At 41.0% G+C, this 20,937-nt stretch overlaps 1 protein-coding gene across 1 annotated transcript; it reads left to right on the top strand.

Moving 5' to 3' along the window:
- Positions 1 to 4,378: 4,378 nt before the first annotated feature.
- LOC119913369 lies at positions 4,379 to 19,671 on the top strand. The gene is made up of 3 exons (XM_038732783.1): positions 4,379 to 4,712; positions 6,770 to 6,894; positions 10,054 to 19,671. The coding sequence occupies exons 1-3, from the start codon at positions 4,549 to 4,551 to the stop codon at positions 14,532 to 14,534; spliced, it is 4,770 nt and encodes a 1,589-aa protein (XP_038588711.1). The 5' UTR covers positions 4,379 to 4,548; the 3' UTR covers positions 14,535 to 19,671.
- Positions 19,672 to 20,937: the final 1,266 nt, after the last annotated feature.

Genomic DNA, 20,937 nt, shown 5'->3' with positions numbered 1-20,937 from the left:
ATCAGACAGGCAGTGTGACAGATAAGTAGGGCTAAGGCAGGGACAGATATATAAATTAGAAAGTCAGATTCGGTATTTAACTCGGAGGCGAGCAGTTGCTCAGGGTTGGGGTGCTCCCAAGATATAATAAAGGCACATGAGGGGCATAGTCTAGAAATGTTCTTCAGGTAAAGACGGCAGTCTTGGAAATGTTTTTGATGTGTCTGTGTCAAAACAAAGGGTAGAGTCTAAAGTTACACCAAAATTTTTGACCTCAGAGGATGAAATAAACCAGGGACACTCAATTTTAGATGAGACTTTTGGTGGAGAGTGTGGTTGAGAGGTAATGGGGAAAGCCTTAGATTTATCCTGATTAAGTTCAACGTAATTGCAGGTCATCCAAGCATTAATATCCTTTAAGCACTCTGTCAGGTTGGATGGTGGTGGAGTGTTCGAGGCTTGGTGTGTATCTAGAGTTGTGTGTCGTCTGCATAGCAGTGAAAATTGAGGCCATGTCAACAGATCATATGTGCAAGAGGGAGACTGTAAGACAGTAATGGTCCAATAACTGAGCCCTGGAGGACACCATTGGGAAGAGGGGATGTGAGAGACCTAAAGCTGCTAATGTAAACAAACTGTTGTGTAGCTGTGAGGAAGGACTTGAGTAGGTGGAGCACCAGTGACAATCAAGTATTGATTCACCCAGTTCAGCAGAATATTATCCGAGCTATCAAAGAAAGCAGTGAGATTTACAAGGAAAGTATGTTGGGGTAAGCAGAATCAGCAGTTATCTGGGGCATCATTCTAGGTTAAAATCCCTTGTACATATTATCTGATTACATAATAACACACAGGATATCAATAATACATTACCTAAAAATGACCTTCTTCCTTCTCTTTCATCATTTTTCTTTTTTCAGTCTTATGTAAAAATAGTTTGTTCTTCCATAGTTGGGTGTGGGGGAAGGCGACTGAGAACTTGCAGCTGTTTGGGTGTTTACAAAATTATAGATGCTGGGAGGAATGTATTTGCTGCAATTATCATTTGTTCTCTTGCAAGCGATGAAAGAGGCATAATATTTTTCACAGTTAGCTGTGTGTCAGAGTTATTAGGTTTACTTGAGGATGCAGAGCATTTAGGGCATATTGTTGGAGACTGCAACACTTGCAGGAAATGGATTTTCTAGCAGTAATATTCTCCAGCCTGCACACACAGAGCTAAGCTGCCCGTCTTTTGGTTCATGGTCAGTCACGGTCCCATCTTCTTTGGGAAATTAAGTGGTTTGCAGAGAGACTATGTCAATGGCACTGTTGTGATGTGACAGATGCAAAGAGTCAAACAGAGAAAAACAGCCATGCACAGTTTATCCTACATTATGCAGCTTAAAGAGGCTGTGTGCTTTTCTAATTGAATTATAATTTATTCAGTGAGATCTGTAAGTAGTAGGAAGGTGACACATTATTTGCTGTGCTAGCTCTGTATTCATTACTATGGATCTGAAAGGAAACAATGGCTTTAAGCTTAATGCTGACTCTCAGCTCTATTTAGAGAGTGTTTACATCTACACTAGATGAACTGTGTAGAAGCTGTGGCCATTTTTATACATAGTCCCCTCCCCTTGGTGCTTTAATCTCCAAGTCACTGTTCATTCCACATTCAATGTGTAAAAGAACCAAGGGTCACTGTCATTATACTAAAGGAATGTCCTTTGTATCAGATGTTACAGTGGAAACACTAAATCTGCAACAAAAAAAGGAAGAAGAAGCATTTAATGTGTTTGGTGGTACTCTCTTAATGGGAAAGATAGAGTGGGTTTGCCGCATCGCACCTGTCCTCATCTCACCAGTACCAATTAACCTCATCACCTCAACAATTTATACAACTTTGGTAAACAATTGTACTTCATGTTCATTGGGGCCAGATTTATAAACTATGTGTTACACAAAGACTGTGCATACGCCGTAGTCGCATTTAATAAACTTAATTTCCTCATTTTTATTTACATTAGAGGAAATATTTCTCATGTTAATAACCTTAATCTTATTTTCTGAGGTCAAGAAATAAATCATTGATCATCTTTCTGATGTTAAATAATAAAGATTGAGATATTGCCGCTGATAAGTTACTGATGAACGCCTTTTAAACAGTCACAGCTGTGTGTAATGACAGCTGCTAGTGCTGTTAGAGAACCTCGCCAGTGCGACACAGTTGGTAAAACTGCACATCTTTGCTGTTGTTCTCATTGACAGGTATAATGAGAGGTTGAGCAGGCGGAAATATTGATATGCAAATGTTTAGGGCGTTACGACATCTATTTATGGCTAACTGTGGGAGTGGAAATGAGGCTCATGCCTATTTCCATGATGATTGGGATTGGTATGACAGAAACATGCGTCCACAGGATCTTTATAAAGCTGACGAAAAGAACACGTATGCATATTTCTGTCTTTGTGCTTTTAGACATGAATCTGGCCCCTGGTTGGTCAATTACATTTTCACCACATAGCAACATCAACAGAAGGAAAAAAATCTTCAGAAACAGTTACCAAACAGTCTCACTGAGCACAGGCCGAGCGGCCACATGCAGCAGGGGCCCTTAAACCACCAGACCTTCTATCACATGTATTAACAACAAAATTAATCTAATTGGAAAACCAAATGGATGACTCAAAAGGAGAGATGTCCAAATATTTTGCTCTGATAACGATAATCCTTATATATAATAATGAGTATGTAAAAGTAATATGTGTTTAATTGTTCAAAACACAAACAGCCCCACATGAAATACTATACAAATGTTACAGTAACCCTGCAAAAAAAAAAATTAGTAAAACAATTTATGTGGGAGGGCCTTTTATACTGTATGTGAGCACTGGATGATCTTTCACATTTGAAAAATTCAGCATCTTAAATAGAATTCACCAATGCTGTTGAAGCAGTTTCCAACTAACACATACTAGTATCTCATTTTCAAGGTAATACATTTGCATTGGTTATTTTTGCATGGGATTATTATTCCCCTTATTATCTTGTTTGTACCATAGTTATTGTTTAGTTTGGAGGAATACAGCCTTTAAATAGAGACTTTGAGTCTTTTCCAACCTTGTAATACATTTTACTTTACCACCCCAACAAGCAGGGGAAACCGTAGTCATGTGGTCAAGCAATTATTCTTAGTGGCCATGTTATAACAACAGAAGAACATGTAAAATTACATTTTAAAGACCTTCCTGAAAGGTCATGCAGCACTATATCCATAGATAACATGTGATATTTTCAACAGCCTGCACAACCTAAAATGAAATGTGTTCCCTAAAGCCTTTTAACTTTCACGCAACATTAAAAATGTCTTACGTTTTTATTCTATACGTCAAGTCAAGTCTTATTTATAAAGCACAAGTTGACTCAAGTGCCAAACAAAGTTATACAATAAAAAACAGATAAATAAAAACAGGCCAATCAATTTATGTATATACATACAACAAAAAATAGAAAAACAAGACAGATAAGCAAGATTGTCCCTAAACAGACTCAAACGGCAAAGAAGAAAAATGCATTTTAAGACGAGACTTTAAAGTCTCAGTGGTGGGGACGATTTGATAATCAAATTAACTTAATTTCACAGTCTTGGGGCCACCACTGAAAATGCATGATCACCTTTTGTTTTAATACAAAAGTGTGTAACGGCTTAAAGGGATTGGTTTGATTATCTGAGGGCTTGGAAGAGTGATAAAACATTCAGAAATATAAGATGGAGTATTGTAAGAAAAAATCTACATGTTTCAAAACTTAAAGAAGCTTACAGTGTCCACTTTTGGCAGTGATTTGACTCTATGGCTATTTTTCTGGTCAGTTCGAACAGTTTTTGCACTGGATTGCAGTCTTATGTGAGGTTTTCTTGTAATTTCCCCTGTCCGCCTCACACTGTATGTACACCTCTATGAAATGCTGAGGCTACACTACACTGCTTTAAAGAAAAACCATGCTTCATCTGTCTTCCTGCCTGTCTCTCTGTCCCTCTCCATGTTTGTAACGGTCTGTCTGTCTGCCTCTGCCTTTTATCTGTCGGTCTATTTTAGTCTGTTTATCTATTTGTCGGTTTCTCTGCCCGCCTCGCTGTCTGTCTGTCTGTTGTCATCTGTCTGTCTGTGATATGAACCCACCGGTATATTATTAATATTATTTGTGACACACACACACACACACACACACACACGCACACAGTATCAGTATCTCCGGCTTGCAGACAGCTTGCAGACAGAGCTCAGTAAGTGAATTAAGCTGGTCTGGACTGTACTAAAGCTGACACTGGCTGACTTAGTAAGCTCGCATAAAAACACACACACACACACACACACACACACATACATTGTTATACTTACACACAGAGCAGATAAAGAATTGCGGAATGAACAGACGCACATACATACACAGAAACTAAATGCTGCGTGATCAACTTATTTAGACAAACATAATTTTAATGTTTAACTAACTTCTCAATTCTCCATGTTAAAATAATACCACTACTGCTGCTACTATCATTTCTACTACGACCACTACTAATAATCATGATAATCCATGTGCTCATCCTCCAGCGCCTCAAGGAGCTGAAACAAAGGGAGTTTTACAGAGCGTTGGCCTACAGGAGGCAGAGGAGACGCAGGGAGGAGCAGAGAGAGGAGAGAGCGCTGAGGAGGCTCCACAAGCATGAAGAGAGGAGGACAGGAGAGTGGTGAGTAACATGCACCTCTACACGCTAACTGAAAGGACCAGACGGACTATATTTAAGTGTTGTAACTGTTAAATAAGCTCTGCTGTGTCACTTTCGTAAACGTAATATTACTTTATTGATATTTCATGCAGCTTGACATAAAAATAATTATTTAAAATAATCTACTTTAAGGATAAATTTCAGTACATTTACAAGAGGATTAAATGTTCTTTGCTGGATAATCTTTCACTGTGAATGTCTTGGTTTTTCAGAAAATTTTTCATCAATCAACATTTTTATTTTTAAAAATAGATTAAATGCATAATCTGAAAGTGACACATTACCGCCTGACTCATCTCCCATCAGCTTTGTTTTGGTTTTATGGTCGTTAACTTATATGGTTTATTCTCACCGCTCTCATTAACTCCGTTTCCAGCTGCAGCTGGCAGCTGTTTTCATCAAAAATACCTCTGACAAATCCACTGTTCGCTACCTGCCCTGCCCTGCACCAAACATCAGACAGACACTGTTAAAGAGTAGCTGGTGAAGATATTGGTGCATTTAGCAGTTAAAGAGACAAATATTTCCTTCAGGGGTTGGTGGAGACTTAAAACAGATTTAAATTCATCAGCTGGATTGAAACACAGCTCCAAATTAATTCATGTTGCTCTGTATCTGCTGGATGTGTATGTAGGCATGGACAACTGTTTATTATTATATTTAAAAAAATCTATAAGTCTGTGTCATGCACTCTGTTTCTGTGTCAGGGTGTTTGGTTTCTCATTAGAGTCATTCTCACAATAAAGTTGTATTTTTTATACTACAAGTGTTGCTGGAGTTTTGACCTATTTAAGCAATTTCGCTTCCCCAATGCACCTTGGAAGTAGGTGAAGTTGTGCCAGAAATTCCTTTTCCACAGCAGACATTTTAACTTGACTCATAGTAGGATAAGCAGACGTGTAACTAATAGCATTAATGCTGTGTTATTTTACAGCTGTGTGGAAATGCTGCTCTCTGTGTGTTCATGTGCTGGTTGGACGCTCCGGCATCCGGGACTTTCAAGTGGGCTGCCAAACAGTGTTGCGCTCACGTTCTGTTTGTCTTAAAAAAAAAGAGAGAAAAAGAAACCCAGTAAGACAAATGATAAACAAAAACAGAGGTCTAGAAACAGATGATGTGGATTTGGCTGCTTCTTGCTGAAAACAAGTTATGATGAGAGTTCATCTGGCGAGCTACCAAACAGAGAATGTGTTTTCTCAAAATATGTATACGATAGCACATGAATGCAAAATGTTAGTTCAGAGCTGCAAGTCACAACCTGAAGACGCCCACATGAAAAAGAACGTAGGGCTCTGCCAGGAAATAGTCCCTGAAGACACGATCAAACATCCACGACTTTTAAATCCATGCATGAAAGTTAGAATTTTTAATGTAGGTCTATACTTACTGACCGCTGAGCCAAATTTAGGTCTTCATATATTTAAAAACACTTAACACTGACATGTTTGTTTCACAGTATTGTACATGAGTAAAAATAAAACACAGAGGAAAAGAGAGATCAGTAACTAGCTGCCTCGTTACAACAAGCGTTGGCACAGCAACCAATAAAATGCATCTTGCTGTGCTTAATGGGGATAATCATCATGGCTATAAAGTTTTTCTGACCAATAATGTCGTGCCGCTGAACCCACTCGCTATACAGAAAGTAATGTCAGTATCGGCTGTCACTGCCATTTTCAGATTTGCAACAATGCAGTTTGGCTCCTGGCACAAAGGGACGGAGAGGAAAAGCATGGTCAAATTGATTTTCAGCTGGATTTCAGCTCTACTCTGCTCTCTCCCTTCTCACCACTTGTCTCCTTGTTTCCTCTCATTTTCATTTGTTTCCTTTCAACCTTTCCTCTCCTCTTTATTCCTCACATTCTTTTCATCACTTGTCTCCTTGTTTCCTCCTCTCCTGTCACCCTTTTCTTCCTCCTTTCCTTTTAATTTGTTGCCCTTCACTTCTTTCCTTTCATCCTATCCTCACTATCCTTTCATTGATCCTCCTCTCCTCTTTCCCCCTCTCCTCTCCTCAGTGCTCCAGGTTCTGGTCCCATGTTCAGGTCCACCACAGTGGCAGTCGAACCAGCAAACCAGACCAGGCCAGACTTTGTACAGAACTGGGCTGACATCCATACAAGCAGCACCACGCTGGGAACAAGTAAGAACTCTTATCTGCTTATAAAGGCATGTACTCGGCTGCTTAAATACTTAATGAGCACGTGTTTGGTTTTGGTGATGGAGATATCACTCCTGATACTGAGGGATTATACAGATTGTGGTCTGCTGCAGTAACACAGAATATCTTTATTAACAGCAGACTTTGGAAAAGAAATTAACAGATGCACAGAGATGAGAGGTTTAGGGAAGAACATAAGAGGAACATTTACTGGGCAATTATACACATATGAATGAAGAATTGCTCTAGAGGCTCAGTCACAGTAGCAGAATGTCTGAAATCAATAGATTTAAATGGAATTGCTAGGCTGAGTGGATAAATCAGCACAGAGTTCAACTTTGGTGAACTTAGTCACACAAATTTCTGCCATTGACCAACCGCAAACTGTCTCGACAGTGTTGACCTTTCAGTGAATATAGAGCCAGAGACTCCAGACTAAAGAAAGCTATCGTATTAGTTGGGTCCTCTACTCTACTTATATAACCCCGCTCTGCTGGAGTGTAAACCTCACCATAAAAGAGATGCAGCATGGTTTGGCGTCAGTCATGAGACAGGACTGGATAACACAAATACAGTTCCTTAATATTTGTTGTGGGTTATGTTCTATCAATCTCTTCTATTAAAATATATTTTTTCTTTGCTATTATGAAGGTCCTGGTAGTAATGTGTCACTTCCTGGTGTCAGTAAAATAGGTATGTGGCACGTTCAGTTGTCTACAGCGCTGTGAGAGCGATTATTATTTTCCCTTGAAATGCCCATCCCTAACATGTAACTCCTCCTGACGCTTTTATCCAAAGCGACTTACAATTGCTATACATGTCAGAGGTCACACGCCTCTGGAGCAACTGAACCCGGGTCTCTCACACCAAAGGCATAGTCTTATTCATTGCGCCATCATCACCCCAAACAACATTTAAGTTGAAGAAAGTGTCTAGCAAAGCCATCTCCACTGCTAATCCCCTGCACACCACAATGATTGTTCTTCCTTATGAGCTGGAACATACACACGGTCACTGCACAGCAAAAGCACTTTCTAGTAAGTAATGAGACAAGGGGAACCTTCCCTCGTTGCTTTATATAACAAAGTGGATGAAAGCGTTAAAACACCATTAGTATGGGGAATATACTTAAAGTAGAACCTATCCTGGTCACGTATGATTCATCCCTCTAGGCCTAACCTACAAAACCGATGCCATCAGTATCTACTGTCCACTGACCACCTTTACTGCTTTGCATTAGGTATAAATCCAGTTTACCTGTGTTAACTTGTTGCCCAGTAAGTGACTGAAAGTATGACGGGTCACTAGGGGGAATTTTCTTGGTAGGCTTAATTAGAGTAACAGGTTAGGTAGAACAACCCCTCTAACCCGTCAGGGTGATGACAGCTGGGTGATAGGGAGACAATGTAGTTCAGGCTCAAAGCCGGTAGATAATTGCGTTTATTTGGAATGTCGTATGTTTACAGAGTCACTGTCTCCGCTTAGAAAGCAATACATGAGACCTCCAGATTTCAACGTGACTTAGGTAATGCATTTGAGTCTAACATCTAGTAGATTGCCTGTTCAGATTTAGGCCAGTTAAAAATGACCTTGCAGGGAAAGACCAGAGACACTACAGGATACCGGAGAGAAAAATATTGTGGACCCAGAGGGATTCTTCAGATTCGGTTTGGTATTACACTGTGTCTGCACACTGTATGCTGTTACCTGGCTCCCTGGATGGGCTTCAATAAACAATGCTTTGTAAGACATCATGAGATTTCTAAAATAATAAAAAAATGACCTGCTTCAAAACAGTCACTACTGTAAGTTACCAAGCTTCCAACCCTGCCTATTTTACAAGGATGTGCAAAAGATTTTGCTAGGCCACATTCTGGTCTGACTGCATTAGAAGATTCACATGTATTGCTGCAGAGCTCAAATGCACCAACACCACTTTTTCTACTATGCTTTAATTTAATTTAAATTAATTTAATTTATACTTTTTTAGTGAGATATTACTTTTCAAACTAAGACATGCAAAGTTTAACTGCACTCGGTAGCTACATTATTAGGTATACCTAGCTTAAACTAATGCAGTCTGTATTTTGTTCACCCCATTTATATCAATGACTGGAAGACTATAATATAATATTCACCTCTCAGTACAAAACAACTTCAGCCTCCAAACTGACCATCTCTCTCAACATCTCTCTAAAACAGTTTCAACAAAAACTGAGCATTTACGTAGGACATATCAGGGCTGTTGTATTGGATTGCATTCCTTTAGGTTACGTGTTCTAATAAACTGGCAATTGAGTGTGTATAAAAGTCAGTGTGTGAATATAAACTTTAAAGAATGAGTTTAAAGTAATTTTTTCCAGTTAAGTTTGTCATTCAGTCTGAATTTGTTCTGATTCAGGAGGTGAAATCAACTCCCTTCAGTCCATCTCAAGGCGATTTTAGGGTGCAGGATAGATTTTTACAAATAAAGAAAGCATAACATGAAATTTGGCGGCAGCATTCCTGTTGTTTCAGAGAACAATCAATTGTCTTTTCTGAAAATATATCAATTACGTATTCAGTTCAAGTTTTACCCCAGTTCGAAAACTGCATTTAAAGTTGTAAATGTATTTGCACATTTTGTATTGGAAGGGTAATTCATTTGAATGGGTTTCTTGTGTGTTATACATCACTTTTAAAGTTATGAGTCATCCTAAAACCTTCACTCAAGAAATAACGGTCTGAATCATCTGCCACACTGATGTATACACAGATGAATGTCTGGCAGCATGTGCTCCAAAATGGATATACAAAAATGGATATTACATGTTAGAATAAAACCTTTAATCTTAATTTTTTCCCATTTCTATCACACATTCATGTCAGTGGTAATGTTTTTTCCCAAGTCCATCCTACACGCATCACATTCAGATGTGTTATATGCAACAAAAGAGTAATGGTGAAGAGCCAGAACACTGAATAAATGCATAAGGAGCTTACTGTATGGGGAATCTTAAAAATGTATGCTATTCCTCTACATGTATCCCTTCAAAATCATTTTTTTATAGTCAGGTTAGGCAGATAATCCTGCTATGTTTTGCATCTAAATGTAACACAGTGTCAGCTGCTGTAATCCTTTCTGTTCTCCCCTCCATCTAGAGCCTCAAACCCCGCTGATTCAGCCCTTCCTACCGCTGGACCCTGCACTGGAAACCAGACTCCTGAGCAACACACAATGGGCATATGGCCAAATGGACACGAACAACACTACAACTACAACTGCTGAATCCTGCATCCTCAACAAGACCCAAATGGACTACAATGACCTGACAGCCGCGGCCATTAAGTCCAGTACCACTACCAACAACATCATGAGCACTGATATCAACACAAATATCCACTCTTCCACCAAAACCAGCCACTTTAACAAGATCCCTTGGGCTCATCATTATTTAACCAACCCCATTACTCCCAATAACATCCCAACAACTGCCAGTAATACCACCACTAATGGATCCATTTTCAACAAAACCACCATGACCAGCTTCAGTAAGAAAATCACCACCACCGCCATTACTAACACGACTGACATCAGCATCAACAGTAGCAGAGCATTGGGCGCCTCAGTCGTCCAATCCTTCCCCAGCAGAGTCCGTCCTGTGTCCTTCTCGCTGCCCAAAAGGAGCTGTGTCCTTCTCCACCAATCAGCTGCCGTCTTCATCCAAGGCGGCCGAGGCTCTGACTTGTCAGGGAAACAAGAAGGTGTGACGGCGCAAGAAAGAGCTAAAGATCTGGGGGCTAAAGATCAGCAGATCAAATCTCCAGTATCTGCAGACGTGGACAGTGTAGGTGTGGAACACTGGGACACTGGAAACCAGCGCAGTGTGGACAGTAAAACTGCAATCCAGCACTCTGAGGTTGGAGCCAATATGTCTACTGAGAGGGGGACAGGAGCCCAGGTTTCTTTATGTAATCGCAATGTGATCAGAGTTGAGGACTCTGTTAACAGTGGGAATGGAGCCCAGATCTCCTCATGTAACGACAATGGGACTGGAGCCCAAGTCGGCAATGAAATTGGGACTGGAGCTCATCTTTATTTAAACAGCGGGATACCAGGACAGATTTCTGGCAGTGTAAGCACAGTTGTGGCTAAAGATTCAGCATGCAGAGATAGTGAGGCCGAAACCCATAACAATGTGGACAATGTGACAGTATTAAATCCTACCCAAGAATTGAAAGATCTGCTATGTCCTGCTACAAATCAACCTCAGAAATCGATTTCCGGTATTTCAAATGAGACCAAAGAGTCTTCAATCCAAACACAGCCCAAAGATTTAAACAGCTCTCCATCAAACTGGACTAAAGAATCAAGTTATTTGCCTCCATGTCGTCCCAAAGAGCCGTTTTGTCGTGTCCTGAACCGAGACGGTGGCAGGGTTCTTCTCTGGCCATCAGAGATGGTCAGCTACACCAAGACATCGCCCTCCATCTCCTACAGCATCAACCCTCTTCTGTATGACTTCAGAGCTCATAACAGGACCAAGGAAGGGGGTGAGGAAAAGAAAGGAGGGCTGGAAGAAGGGTGGGAGGGAATAAAGCCGTCTGTGATCAAACAACCTGGCTGCCAACAGAGGCAGGAAGTTATGGAGAGAGGAAGGGAGGTAAAGATAGATGAAAGGGAAGAAGAGGATGGAGGAGGACAGGCAGGAAATCCTATGGAACTTGTAGCCCATTGTAGCGGCGGCAACGCAGTTCCGGACCGCTGCGCCTGCCGTGATGAAAGTGCTTTAAAATTCGTTCCCATTTCCACAGAATGCCACCTTGCACCGACGCTAGGCCTTCAAAAAACGGGGAGGAGGAGGAGGAGGAAGAGGAGGGGAGGGGTGAGGAGAGGAATGAGGAAGAGGGGGAGGAGGAAAAGAGGAGAAGAGACAAACAGGAAAGACCCAGACAGGGGAAGAAGGATAATAAGTAGCCTTTCTGAGAATCTGATGTCTGAAGGGAGAGGAGAAGAGAGGTTGCAAAGAGAGGGCACAGAAAAAGCAGAGAGGAGAGAAAAAGGACTATTAAGTAATCTTGGAGCGCATCGGCTGGTAGGAGGGAGAGAAAAGAGGATGAGGGCAGAGGAGAAAAGGATAAGACGAGATGAGACAGAGCAAGAGAGGGCAGGTAGAAATGACGAGAAGAGAGGAGAGCTATTAAGTAATCTTCCTGTGAATCGCTGTAATCGGTGTAACCAGCTGTGTCTGCAGGTGAAAAGGGAGGCCAGCCTGCATCAATCCCAGCAATCAGCCTCCGGGTGGGGCCAGGGGCTCAGAAAGCTCCTCTGCAGGGGTGCAGCATGTAACTCAGTGATTAGCCCCGTCCCTGGTACTGTTATAGAGATGCCATGCTGTCCTGCAATTACGCCCGACCCTGCTCAGAATGACAGAGAGACGGGGGAGATACACAAAAATACACAAGCAGGGAAGGAGGCCGGGCGGAGAGATGAGCAGCAAAGGAATCTGAGGAAGACAGAGATAAGAGTTCAGGATGCTAAAGAAAACGTGTGTAACCTAGTGATTAGCGGCATTTCCTTGCCCAGTCAAGACGCAGCATGTAAGCCAGAAGTTTGTCTTGTTCCTACACCTCAGAGAGAAACAGCATGTGATCCAGCGATTAGCCTTGTCCCTGCTCCCTTTAGAGAAACAGCGTGTAGTCAAAGACAAACAACATCTGCAGGACACTGCAATCCAGTGTTAGGCTTGGCCTCACACTGTTCTGGACAACAGACAGAAACACAACCGAGAATTAGATCAGCCCGCGCAGACATGAGCCTCCCTGGCGAAGTGATTTCAAAAGATGTGATGTCAAAGAGAGCAGTAACAGCCGACCAGAGGAAGAGGGGATTGCCAGAGGCTGGGGAAATACCGAGGAAGAAACGGAAAAGGGGAAGGAGACAAGGCAGGAGAGTCGTCTGTGTTTTGAGTACACAGAGACAGGAAAGAGCTTGTGTTGGGTTGACTACCGACCTCAGCATAGATGAGGCCCCTTGTATGCAGAAACCCACAATGGCGCTTAAACTCAAGAGCAACAAGACTGGGACACTTGTGGACGACTACCTGGGGTGCAGCACAACTGAGTGTGGTCCAGTCGGCAGCAGGAGTGAGAAAAACACTGACTGCCACTGTATTTGCAGGCCAAAACACTGTCTGTGCCATAAATCCAATAACAGTGAGGGAACATTTAGTTGCAACACAACTGACAAACTGAATAACTGCTGCCACTGTGATGACAGTAAAAGTGGCAATTGCAGTGCTGATGTCTACAGTCAATTTGTCTCTGATCCTTCCGGAGGCGAGGACAGGAGGAAGTGCTTGACTGAGAAACCTCTCAGTGACTGTAACACACCAGGTGACCACAACCAGGGTAATAAAAAACACAATCCGAGCTGTAGCAGTACTTTGATGAATCATGACGGCAACGAAGATGACAATCAATCTCCTGATCATGTGGATAAACTTCACACAGCTAACGAGAGTGACAAACCCACCTGTAACATCGAAGACACGCCTGTGGATTTACTTTCAAAAGACTTCTTTACCTGTAGCACTAACGAAACACATGCTGACCACTGTCAATGCACAAACAAGCAGACAAAGAGTGTCAAAATATCCACTGACTCTGATATCAGCAACACTACTGACAAAACGGACAAGCGTGGTGATCGCTGTAACTGTAAAACAAATGACACATGTTATCACAATTTCATTTACAACCATACAGATAACAAAAGTGGTCACAGTGAGGAGGATACAACCAAACTGCAGTGTCACATTCAACACAAAAGGGACCTCTCTCATTCAGTTATTGATTATAAAACCTGCAGTGGTATTGATCAAAGACACGGAAACGGCTGTGATGATATTGACAGTGCGCAGTGTGATTATTTTAACAGTAATCATGTCACTGATTGTAATCATTGTGGTAATGTTGTCGATAAGAGTAGCGCCACAAATGCAACGGAAACTGTTGCACTCATGAGTGTACAGACGGAGCAGAGAGAAGAGGAAAGAGATGTTGAGAAGGAGAGAAAGGAGGAGGAGGAGGAGGAACAGATGGCGAGGAAACGGGTAAAGGAGAAGCAAGAAGAGTGGGAGAAGGAGTGGGTGAGGAGAAAGGAGAAAGAAAAGGAGGACAGGGAGAGAAGGAAGGCGATAGATTTTGAACATCTATACCCAGAGAAGAGGCCTTACTTTCCTCACGCCCTCCCTCCGCATTGCATCCCCCTCCACGCTCCTCTCCTTCTCCAGCCTTCCCTCTCCTCCTCTTCCACTTTTTCCTTCCATCGCACTATCATCCAGCATCACCTCTCCCTCCTCCCGCCTCCGCCACACCTCCCTGTCCACTCATACCCCCATCTTCTCCCCTCTTTCTCCCCACATCTCTCTCCTCTCACTCTTAATCCACCTCCTGCTCCTCCACCCCCCCCTCCTCCTCCTCCTCCTCCCCCTCCGTTCTACGCCTCATCCCCCATCTCTCTCCTGGATGCCCCTGGTCCTTATCCGCTAGCAGCAGCATTTCACCCCTTGCAGAGTCACCACCCGTCTCTGTATCCCCCGCCCCATCATGCAGTCTTGCCCTTACAGATGTTGTTTTAAAACATACAAAAGAAGCAAAGAAATTGACTCATGAAGGGTCGACTATCCCATTTTCCAAGTGAAAAGTTGTCAGGCGAAAGCAGTTTTCATGCCTCATCACCTGCACACTCAAAGCAAGAATGAAATGCGGTACAATTCCAGGAAGATTTAAGAAACAAAAACAATAAAACACGATCTTTCTTAAAGCCAAACCTCCAGCAATTTCATCACCCTGTCGATACACTCCAAGCACTGATTCATCTGAAAAAACGATGGCTAATTATCGTCATCAGATGCAATCCTGCTTAAAATGAGCCTCAGGTGTGCAGCCAGCGGAATCGTGGCGGGGATACACAGCTGGGCTCGTTTCCCTCCGCAGAAATCAGTTGATGCTCCTGTTTTGCATTTTAAACCAATGATTTGCTCAGTTTAAAGCATGTTGGAAATTTAAACTGTGCTTTGTGACTTTAAAGGGCAAACCCATCATTGTACACTCTCAGATATCTTCAATCTGTGATAATAAATGCAGGATTTTTTTTCCTTGTTGAAATTTACATTTTCCCCCCTGAGAGCTTCCACTTCAGTTGGTGATTTCCTACTTCTCCCTGAATGACTTTGAAGACAGATGTGGACTTGCTGCTCTCAAGAGGTTATTAAGAGCTGATGACCCGCATGACTTTTTTTAAAGCTAACCTCTGTTTTGCCAATAAAAAGTTTCTTCCATCAGTCTTTCTAAAAAGGTTGAGACAAGATCTTATTCAAACTTAATATTATTAAATGAGTATTTCTACTAGTTTAGCAGAGTAGTAAAATTTAAGCACCTGGTCATTTTAATAAGATAAAACTAAGTTAGCATTTAGTAACGACAAATGTGCCATATTCACATCATACCATACAGACATAATTACAAGCGGGCTCCTTTTTCAAGTCAGAAGTATGGGCTTATGGCCATCGTCATAAGTTATAGCTGAATAAACTCTGATATATATGCTTAAAGGTTCAGTGTGTACGTTCTAGTGACATCTAATGATGAGGGTTGCGAATTGCAACAAATGGCTCTCTGTGCATTCACTTGCTCCTCGGACGAAATAAGTACTTTATAATAAATGTATTAATTCTAATGGCAACTGTAGCAGTAAAAAACTTTTTCTCCATGAGGTTGTTATTACATCAATTTAATTTCTAAATCTAACAACAAAAAGGCTGTAAAAACTGTCAACATATGGTCGTCTTTTAAAATCTTTATAAAATATAGACTACCCCTGGCAAATTTGTTATTATTTGTGTCCTCTTATATACTTGTATACTGTTCTATATACTTCTTTATGTCCCATGTACATTTTATTCCTGTTTTTGCAATAAAGATTTAAGGAGGAGGGAAAAATCTGATTATTCCAACACTACATGAATGCACCATCACTCACCGCTCATCCCTCCCTTTGCAAGCATTCAGGAGGAACCTCAGCGGCCGACACACTCTGTTGACTCATGTGCCGAATATGTGTGGTGCTCCATTTGTCCAAATTACGCAACTCTTCTTACTTCTAATAAACCAGACGACTACTACTACTACTACTACTACTACTACGTATGCTTGTTTTTCGTACTAGTCAACATAGTGATGAAACGCGCTCTGTAGAGCCATTTGTCCTGTTTGGGCTTCTGTAGAGGGAAAAATAAAATAAAAATAGAAATGGCTCATTTTAAGGTTATAAAAACATAACAAGTCATTATGTAAGGACTTTATACACCACTGAAAACATAGTTATGTATATTATATTGATATCCTCCTAAATAATACACACTGAACCTTTAATGAACCACTACAAATAGTTAACTTTTTGTGCTGTAAAAACATCTGGGCTTATTTTTCATTTATCTGGTGATTACAGGGCTAGCTTTCTGATAGATGGGTGACATGTCCTGCAAAGAATAAGCAGGTATAACTAGCAGATGAGTGGATGACAAGGCTAGCAATGGGGCTAACCGTCTTAGAATAACACCTGTGTGCTACCCAGTTGAAATAACAGAAGATTTCCCCGTCCAGATGACATAATGTGAATGCAGCATCAGTTACAGAGCCTTAAGGTAGCTGTAGTGAGCTAAATGCTAACAAAATGATTATTCTTATTGCTCTGTTAAAATTATGACGTTTCTTTTTCATTTTATCGTCCGAATAAGCAAAAGAAAGCTGCTGGAGCTGATGTTAAGAGAGAATTACGCTGTTTTAAAGATACACATAAACTTCTCTGCTCTGTTTTCCCAGAGAGGGGTGGTAAATGTAACCTCCCAAAACTCAACAACATCAAGTAAGCTGATTGGTTTCTCAAACTCCTGTGGGGAAGCAGGTTTGAAATGCAAAAGAAAACACACAGACAGACATTTAAAATCCACACAAGTATAAAAGAAACAAACGTCTCTGAACAGCACCCATGCACTCGACCAAACTACAGAATAGATGTGTCCTAATTCCTTTCTACATACTAATAAAATAATTGAATTAATTGTACTCAGTAGATGTTAGTATGTAGGATACATGAAGTTGATTTTTGGTGCATTGTTAATGGAAAACATAACTCATGGACTGCATGAAAGGAAATTGAGAAGCTGCTGACAGCTGGAAAAAATAAATTGACGATAAAGGTAAAGAAAATAGCTTCAAGAAGACCTGGAAAAACATTTGTTTTCTCTTGGTGAAGTTAAATCGGCACTGGCATTTAAGAGTCACAGTTTTACACTGCAAGTCTCATTTTCTGTCAGTACAAACTACATTGATTTGTTGGATGGTGACTGTATACTGACTGCAAAAACAGCATACTGTGGTAATTACTAGAGAGTACACACTGTAGTAGTTTGTAGAATGGAAATGGGATACAGCAGTCTCATTGCTGGTGCTGTCATCAGTGTATAAATTGTATCTGCAGTGGATTTCTGCCCGTGTGACTGTTGAACGTCAGAGCAAAATGTTAAGTTTAGAAATAAGCCTTTGCTCTTTGATTTTGAGCGATGGACTCCAGCGTCTGACCTTTTCTCTTGACGTTTAAGACTGTTGATTTTCTGCCATCTCACTCCACTGCTGCACTAAAAATATCCCAACGTAGTGGATAACTTTACATTTATTGACTCATCCAAGGAAAGAAAGACAAAAACACAATAGGGAGTGTTTCAGCACGTCACAATAATAATGTTAAAGAGCACTTTTATAAACCCACTTTACAAAGTGCTTCACGCAGGGCAACAACTTTACAACATGAAGATCATCAAAACTATTTCTGATTTCTGAGAGTAAAGGGAAATCAAGCAACTAAAAACAAGCTCATGCCATAGTTTCAAAGCTCTGACTGCGAATGCTCTGTCACCTCTAGTCTTCTGCCGCGCAAGACCTGAGCATGAGGTCAGATATATAGCATGATAAAGGCCATGAAGAGCCTTAAAAGTCATCAGTTAGATCTTTAAATTAATTCTAAAAACATACTGGGAGCCAATGCAAGGAGGCGTGATGTGATCACTTCTCTGGGACCTTGTTAAAAGCCAGGCAGCTGACTTCTGTACAGTCTGAAGCCAATTAATAGATTTTTGGTTGAGGCGTGACGAGATGAAAGCTTGTAAAATGGTCTCCGTCATGTGACACACCCAGATTTAATAGAGACATGTCTCTTGGAGAGGCTAGACGTAGAGATGGGCTGTGATGAAACAGAGGAGGATTTGATTGCCAGGTAATCACAAAACAACCTTTTTCTTTTATTAAAGTTCCCTGTCCCCCCGTTTTCATTCATTGGTTGCTTGTTGCAGTTGGACAGGTGATTTTCTGCTCTGTGTTTCGGCACAAAATAACAGAAATCATCCTTTCATTCATATGCAGGAAGTTCAAAGCGTTCCTATAGCAGCACTTTTCCATCTGAGCAGCACCTCAGGGTGGATTTTTCCTTTAAGGCTAAGGGTTAGGGCAAAGCCACGTGTGGATCAGGCCTTCAAAAATTCCTCTTTTGAGAACGCTCCCTATTGTTTCATTGAGTGCAGCAGAAATACCTCACAATTGCATGTTTGTTAAGTCCAGACATCAAGACACTCGAAAGGTGTGAATAGCAGAAGTAGCAGTGTGAGACGTGCAGAGGAACTCCCACACTTACTAACACATTGTTTTTCTCAAACGATTTCTCAGAAGTTGAACATCTGGTGGCGATGGCTTTGGGGTATAACTGGCAGCGCCTATCCATTTTAGAGACTATAGATTATTCTGGTGCAGACAGCAATGACAAACAAACAAAAATATGCATGAAAATTGGACTACAAAAAGCAGATTTTGTGGGCGGATCACCATCCTTATCCTCACTGAGGGTTTCAGGCAATCACTGTAAAAGATTTGGGTCGTATTGAGAAGCCTGGACACACACTGTTTGAGCATTACAGTTTTCAGTTGCAGCCCTGAACGCTCTGCTGTGTTTCCCAGTGCTCGTCAGTAGGTAACTGTCGATTCCTCACCAGATGATCTCCACTGTGTCGGGAATGTCACCATGGTGAGACTACAAGCCGCTTTTGCTTCTGATGGTGTTCGTGAACAAAGGATAGCGACATGAAACTTACATCTACTTACAGCTCTGAGTGCAACAAAATGCCAGAATCATATTTAGCTGGTGTGACAGCACTCATAAAGCAAAATGTTCCCGCCCTGTAGCTCTGCACCACGAGGCGTTTGAAACCATATGTTCTCTATGAATGTAGGTTCTATTTATTATTGTGATAAAACTGTGTAAATTAGAGAGGAAAGGAAGCTGTTATTAGATGTATTTTTGTAGAGAAACCTCAGTTAAATGAGGCACAGTTTTTGTATCATGTACTCGGATGCTATTTTAGCTAGTAAATGAACTCCACACCCCAATTAAATCATCTTGTTGTTAAAGCTGTTGTACATATGTTCTTTATTGTCCTGTTAATCAATGAATGTGTTTAAAAGGCCGTGTTTATGTTCCTTCACAAGCAGTTTTTCCCAGTTTTGTCAAAGAAATGTCTTGAGATCCTGATAAACTAATATTTGGCTAAGTCCTTTGTGTAACCTAATTTCAGCAGACTCACATCCACAGATATTATCCCTGCTAATTTAATAGATCTAGTGAATCCATCGAGAAAAGCAAATTACCCTGAAAATGGAAATAAATCAGTAGAATTGATATCAGTGTGTCTTGTTGTCATTGTTTTTCTTTAAAAGAAAAGGGACCTGAGTCCGTTATCAGCAGACAAATCTGTAATCAATACTTTTTACTGTAATTTCCTCCGTGTGTGTGTGAAATAATAAAGCAAGAAACGGCACAAGGAGCTCAATCAGAGAAAATTTTGATCATTTAAAAAAAAGGAAAACAGAAAAAAGGACGCTAGTGAACTCACACACACTCCCTCGGTTGATCAGATGCTTTGGGACTGAGACCTTGTGTGTTTGTGTGTGTTTGTGTGTGTGTGTGTGTGCCTCCAGAAGGCCCTCCGACAGCTGGGACCATCATGTTCAATGACTAAAATAGCGTCAAAACTCAACATGTTCAACACCTGGGGCTATGTGAGTGTATGTGTGTGTCTCACATGTGTCCAATATTTCCATCTGCCTGTGTGTGTGTATGTGTGATGTGAAAGAATCAAACGCAGTCAGTGTGACAAGTCAAGTCCGCTTTATTACCGAATCAACGGTTCTCAGTAATTTGCTTCGGCGACCTTTAAAAACCAACAAGAAACCTTCTGACATTAAAACTCGACTATATGGAATTACTTTCAAAAAGTGTGTGTGTGATCTTTCCGCCCTGAACGCTTCCCTCTTCTTACGGTCTTTGTGATTTTTTTTTTACACTCTGCACATTTTCCAGAAAGGTTGATGGATGTCTCGACTCAGGCAGGCACTTTATGGTGAATGAGTTAATAGACTCCGTGGTGCATCAACGGCAGTACATTATAGTCCGCTTCCCTTGCTTCAACCACAGAAACTACTCAGAAACATGTTAAGAAAACCTCAGCAGCGGCAAAGAGACAAAGCGATTCAGACACACGTTCATTAATGAGCCACTGTGGCTGCCGTTTCTCTCTTTGGGCTTATCGAGAAACAAAATATGTTGTAAAATGAATGATATTTTCAAACAAAAGAAAATATCTTGTAAGTAAAACATGTCACAATAGACAGATACAGAAAGACACATTTGTCAAGAGAGATATCATTTGATGCTTATTTTCAGCATTAAATCCTGAAATTTTTATGCAAACAAATGCAGAAACAAATGTTCCCTTGGTTGTATTCTGTTGTCCTGTGTACACAGTCCTTCTGTTCAGCCACAATACTCCTAGATGAAATCTGTGTCATCATTGTATTTAAACATATTTAACTACGTCTTCATTTGTTGCACTCTGAAAAGCTGCTTCTCTTGCGTGTAAGCACAGAGTCACCATC

Source organism: Micropterus salmoides, unplaced genomic scaffold (genome assembly GCF_014851395.1).
Source record: "Micropterus salmoides isolate LMB-PRFRI ecotype aquatic unplaced genomic scaffold, ASM1485139v1 Ms_hic_scaffold_2, whole genome shotgun sequence".
In the NCBI taxonomy this organism is placed as follows: Eukaryota; Metazoa; Chordata; class Actinopteri; order Centrarchiformes; family Centrarchidae; genus Micropterus; species Micropterus salmoides.
Note: the sequence above shows the minus strand (reverse complement) of the source record. Positions and strands in the feature narration are given on the sequence as shown.